Source organism: Macadamia integrifolia, chromosome 8 (assembly GCF_013358625.1).
Source record: "Macadamia integrifolia cultivar HAES 741 chromosome 8, SCU_Mint_v3, whole genome shotgun sequence".
Classification (NCBI taxonomy): Eukaryota; Viridiplantae; Streptophyta; class Magnoliopsida; order Proteales; family Proteaceae; genus Macadamia; species Macadamia integrifolia.
The window spans coordinates 18,622,617-18,628,480 of record NC_056564.1 but is presented as its reverse complement, the minus strand read 5'-3'; the positions used below and the strand labels follow the sequence as shown (position 1 = coordinate 18,628,480).

Sequence of the window (5,864 nt, the reverse complement as noted above, 5' to 3'; positions counted from 1 at the left end):
ATTTTGAAATTCAAAAACTGAATTTTTCCTTGTTTCAGGACATGCCAGCACAAATTTCTTAAACCAAGAAATTTCATTTCTTTTCTTCTATTCTCTTGGTTCCCAAACGCAGCCTAAGTTTATAGTAGAGGTGAGGTTTCCCTAAAGTTAAATTACATCGTGATATTTCGATAGGTCACATTGTGGGTGATATCGAGAAAGATCGTTCCTTTTAACATTTCAAAGCGCGCGAAAAGAAACTTCCCTATTAGATAGCAGAGCATAAACGAATTTGATATCTCGACATACAGAGCTCATAGACTAAGACGATACATTTCAAGATTTACGATACATTTCAAGATTTGATATCTTTCGACATACAGAGCTCATAGACGAAGACGATACATTTCAAGATTTGATATCTTTCGACATACAGAGCTCCAAGAAGAAGACATCAGATGAGGGGAGAAGATGATAGTGTGAGTGAGGAAGAGGAGCAGCAAGAAGATACGACAACAACCGAGGAAGAAGAAGAGGAGGAGGAGGAGGAAGATGCGACAACAACTGAGGAGGAGGAGGAGGAGGAAGATGCGACAACAACTGAGGAGGAGGAGGAGGAGGAGGAACAGACTGAGCGAGATCCTCCAGATGAAGAGCGTTCGAGAGAGGAGGATCTGCAAAGGTTATTGAGGCAATTAGAACCATCTGAATGCCAAATGTATACCAAGGAATACTCTGGGGTATTGTTTTTCACCATTTTCGATCTTTCTCGTAGGTTTAATTTAGTCAGAGCATTTCAATAATTTATGTTGATTGAAGGAAAGGCGTTGATTGAAGAAAATAAGACTTGAAGAAGTTCACATTGAATTGATTCGATTCTAAAATATTTGGTTAAGATGTTGGTTCTTGGTTCAATTTATCATTGGTCCTCTGTTGTTGCTTATGACCCCCGCTCCTTGAGGATTGCTTATTTAAATTTTCAAAAAACTCTATGGATTTGATTTCCAGAAACTTGTCTGTATTCCATGAATTGAAAGTGTGGAACAGTGGATCTTGTTTTTTATTTTCTGAAAATTTTAAGCTTTTTTGGTATTACCATTGGAATGGTTGACTTCGTCTTCCTATAATTTCACATGGATTTAGTAAATTGATACAAATAATGAGTGCAGGTGGTTTGAGGATGTTGAGTCCAATGTCTGTGAAGACTAAAAAACTATGAGATGAGAAAAAAATCCTAAATTAAATCTTCTTTCAACATGTTTGGAATTTCATTGCAATATTGTAAAATGTGGGCTGCAATTTCACTTTCAAAGGGGATTTCATGATATCTTAGAACTATTCATATGATTACATTTAGACCTTAAGAGTCTTATGATTGACTATTGGCCATGTGGCCTCTTCAGTGGTTACAAAATGAGTGGTTCAGTTGGTTATCATGTAATCCTAACCATAGTTGTGAGGGTGACTAAGTGACCTAAGACATTGTAGGGGTGCCTAGGCGCCTTAATTGTGCAGTATAGCAATGATAATTTTATATAATTAATCTTTCTCTTCTTCTCTATTTTCTGTTTTATTTTTCTGATTTGTTCTTAAATCTGAACTTGATGGATTGTCTTGGTGGTGGACGTAATGCATGTAGGACACTTTGGCTTGATATATCTATATGGTACATTAGGTAGGCAGTCGGTACCTTATTATAGTATGTTGTATAAGCAAGTGGCTGATTTGTAGTGGTGCATCAGGTTGACAGCCGGCACTTATTACAATTAGTCATAACCCATCAATCTTTTTGCATGTATCCTCGCACTCGTCCTTGCTTGGAATCTCTATGTAGCCGACCCCATTAAGTTGGGGTACGGTTTTGGATGTTGTTGTTGTTGTTCAATAATTTATGTTTCTGCAGGGTGATCGATTTATCCCCAATAGGAGTCTAATGGACATACCTCGAGCCATAACTTTGTTGACAACGAAGGAGGTTAAAAGCAGTGGCATGCAGGTAGATTTGGGTTTCACTTTGATATACTTTTTTGGATTTCATAGCTTTAAGTGAAATTGTTTATAATTCCTTTTTTGCCTTTTGTCCAAAAGAGTGCTTATAGAAGAAGAATAGAGGAAGAGATGAACTTAGATTCAGAAGGGAAACGGAAAAGGATTCTCTATTTCAGAGGCAACACTGAAAAACGTATACCTATCCCTTCAGATGGGAGGAGACGACAACTAGATCCATGTCGACCAAATAGGCCATTTCCGGATGTAAGTATGTTGTACAGATACATATACTGTTTTCTTTATTTTTCTTTCTTATTCACATATTAATTCTATATCTGTGGGTGTTACAGATTCCAGAAAACGTGTTCGAAGCACCAGAATTGGAAGATTCAAATATGAGGAATCTATTAGATTGGGGACGTTCTGGTTTTGTCGCATATGCATTGGGAAAAAAGATATTTATCTTTGATCCATTTACAAGAGTAAAACGGCAGCTACGGGAACAGGAGCTACAGTCAGAAGATGAGGATGATAAGTTGGCTAAGTTGAAGTTGGAAGATGATGATGATAAGTTGGATGAGTTGAAGCCGGAAGATGATGATGATAAGTTGGATGAGTTGAGTGTCCCAACTTGTGTTTCGTGGTCCGAGGGGAGACAATTGGCTGTAGGATACGAGGACTGTTGGATCAAAATTTGGGATCTTCAAACTTGCCAAGTGGTAATTATTTATTTAGTTTAATGTAAAAATCAAGTAGCCTTAAGTATGCAATGTACAGTTTAGGATATAGTCCTCTTCTAACTAAGCGTTTGATTTCCATTTTTTTTCTGCAGGTTACTCAGCTAAGACGTCATGAAAAAGAAGTCAATTGTCTATGTTGGAAGAATTCAAATGAGCTTACTTCTGGGGGTTTTGACAATGCGATATACCACTATGATGGTAGGCATGTATGCAGTTTTGTGATTTTTTTTCTTCTTATAATTTTTTAATATTATTTACAATATATCTGTGCTTGTGGCAGTGAGAGCACCAAACCACCATTGGTCCAACAAGAAGGCTGAGGTAAAAGGTAGGGTCCTTGAGCTGAAATGGTCAAGGGCAAGAAATCAACTGGCTATTGGTGATGACAAAGGGGCTATCAATATATTAGATCATGACCGGTGGCTTGGATCATCATTCGTTTCAACTCTGAATCCTGAGGCAAACAAAGAGGCACCAATTATGAAACTTGCTTGGTCGCCCCATGACTCTCATGTATTGGCCTCAGGTTCTGGGCTGTTCGCGTCATATATTAAGTTTTGGGACACTGATGCTGGCAGATGCATTAATAGTATACTGACTGAGGCAGAGGTAAGCTTATGCAAGATCATGCTTTCGATTATTTTATTCTGTTAAGGGGTTTTATTATAAGAATAGAGAATTGGGGTTATACAGTGCCAAGCATCAACACTAATTTAGTACTGTATCTGAATAAACAAAACAGTAGCCAAACAAAATCTTTTATATTCAAAGGTCTAAGTTTAGGGTAATAAGGGATATACTAGGTTATGATGGATGTGAGGGTCTGATATTGAGGTGGCGTGGGGCAGGTACTAAGGAGAAGACTTGCTGAAAATTACAGTCCAATCAGCTATGTAAACCAGCAGGTATAGGCAAGTTCTAGTGAGGGTAGGACTAGGGGTATTTAGGTAATTTAGGATATTGAAACTAGGGTTTACTAACAGTTAATCAAGGTACTCTTGTAGGTGTTAATTAACCCAAAACAGTAGCTATATGATTTTCTTCTGTTTCTAACTCTGTAACTATATTTCTAGGCAACAATGGACCATTCAATGGATTGGTCTGAGAAGCTATATTTGTGAGACAATTAATATTGTTGTGTACTATTTTTTATGGTGTATAATTCTTATCTCATTCTACTTAGAAATAATTCAGATAAACATGCTTTTTTTTTTTTAATCATGCCTTCATTGGTGTGTCAACAGGTTTCTGGATTGGTTTGGAACTGGCGATGCAGAGAGATCTTGAGCAGCCTCAGGATGCCAACAAGTATAGAGAAAATGAATCAGCCAATGTTGAGTCGTCTCCACTTATATAGCTTTCCTACCCTGTCAACAGTTTGGAAGGCAAAGCCTCAAGCATCAAGAATCTCCTACCTATCAAAGGTTTTGCAAATTCCAAACTCTAAACTTGAAACCTAGATATTGTAACTGATACTAAGTTTCTTATTGTCTCCTGCAGAGCCCAGATGGTTCGGCAGTGATCACAGGGGAGTCTGATGGGAAGCTTCGCCTATGGCCGATATTTGATATTCTTCTCAGAGATGAAATGTGATAATATCACAGATGTAAAAGACTAGTGTAAAAAAGGTAAATCTTACTAGTGTCAACATGTTGGCCAAGTTAAGTTGAGCTTAGCTTTAGTCCAAGTGCCCGAGCTAGATGAATCTGCAAAAGAAGAGATTTTGAAATATATTTTTGAGTAATTCCACTTGCCCAGATCATAGGCTACGTGCTGTTTTTATATCACTGATAAAGAAGAGCTGTCACAATTGGATAAGAATGAAATTTGAATATTTACAACATATAAACATTGAAGATAAACATTAAGAATTGTAACCGTTTCCACATCTTGTTGAACGGATAAAGTTTGAATTTAAAATTTAAATTCTTTAAATTCAAAAACTGAATCCTTAACAATCCCCCTCAAGTTGAAGATGGTCTTCGACAAATCTTCAGCTTGTCTCAAAGATAGATGAATTGGTAAGTTGATAGTGGTTTTGTGAAGATATCTGGCACCTGATCCTGAGTGGAGATAAATTTCACCTCCAGTTGACCCTGTGAGACAAAAGGGTGAACAAAGTAGAAATCGATCTTGATGTATTTAGTACAAGCATGAAAGAGAGGGTTGACGGTGAGATATGTTGCACCAAGGTTGTCGTACCATAAAATGGGAGAATGGGGGATGGGCATGCCAAGTTCTTGGAGTAATGAGGACAGCCAGATGAGCTCAGTAGTTGCGTTAGCAATTGTGCGATATTCAGAGTTTGTTGAAGATCGTGCTACTGTAGCTTGCTTTTGCCCGGACCAAGAAATTAAATTGTCACCTAAGAAGAGAACCTTTGCGGTTAAAGAACATGATGTGGTTGAATTTCTGGGATGGATTACTCGGGTCTTAAACTACCACGTTGTGGCCCCTGGCGCCCATGGGCAAAGAATTGACCATCCTGCCCCCATGTTGGATGCATTGGTGCACACTCTCATTAGCCATACGACCAGGTCAAGTTTTTCCTCAATAGTAAATTTGCATGAATATTTTTTATTTATTTTATTTTTTGTGTAGAATAGGATATCTATTGGTCAACACGGATTGCACGTCTGTGACCTGCAACTAAGTGTGCAGCGGAACAAGGATCAGAATTGGGCCATACAATCCTATCCTTAATAAATTGAACCCTCCTTGCCAAGGTATCTGCTATAACATTAGAAGCTCTTGGAATACAAGAAAATTCACAAACATCAAAATAAGACACAAGGTACTTAATATCATCTAAGACAGAATGAACAAATAATGTCGAGTACTTGGAAAAGTCTTGCAAACGCTAGATGATCTCCTGGTTATCACTCTTAACTAAGGCTATGTTTGTATGCATTCTTGAAACACATTCTAGGCCTGGAATGCATTATGGGATGAGAAAAGTAGTATTTGGCATGGATTCTCGTTCATGAGAATTGGAATGCAATGGAGAACAAGTCTCGTTTTAGAACGGGCAAATTGGTCCTTTCCACGTTTTGAAAAACCAGGGGATAAATCTCGTTCTCAAGGCCGCAATGAACTCGACTTCATCCTCGACCTAGAGAGCGAAGAAGCAGTGAGAGGAAACCTGTGAGGGAAGCT

The 5,864-nt window shown here is 38.1% G+C and overlaps 1 protein-coding gene across 1 annotated transcript; it reads left to right on the top strand.

The window, feature by feature from the left end:
• The first annotated feature begins 437 nt into the window (after nt 1–437).
• LOC122086772 (cell division cycle 20.3, cofactor of APC complex-like) lies at nt 438–4,301 on the top strand. Its single transcript, XM_042655738.1, has 8 exons — nt 438–719; nt 1,883–1,975; nt 2,068–2,232; nt 2,319–2,687; nt 2,801–2,906; nt 2,989–3,317; nt 3,953–4,093; nt 4,209–4,301. The coding sequence occupies exons 1-8, from the start codon at nt 438–440 to the stop codon at nt 4,299–4,301; spliced, it is 1,578 nt and encodes a 525-aa protein (XP_042511672.1).
• Nucleotides 4,302–5,864: the final 1,563 nt, after the last annotated feature.

Bases quoted from the DNA above. Each gene is read 5' to 3' on its own strand.
- LOC122086772 (XM_042655738.1), top strand. From the start codon at position 438: ATGAGGGGAGAAGATGATAGTGTGAGTGAGGAAGAGGAGCAGCAAGAA. The intron at 2,907-2,988 runs GTAGGCATGTAT...TGCTTGTGGCAG, and splicing joins TGCGATATACCACTATGATG to TGAGAGCACCAAACCACCAT. The intron at 3,318-3,952 runs GTAAGCTTATGC...GTGTGTCAACAG, and splicing joins GTATACTGACTGAGGCAGAG to GTTTCTGGATTGGTTTGGAA.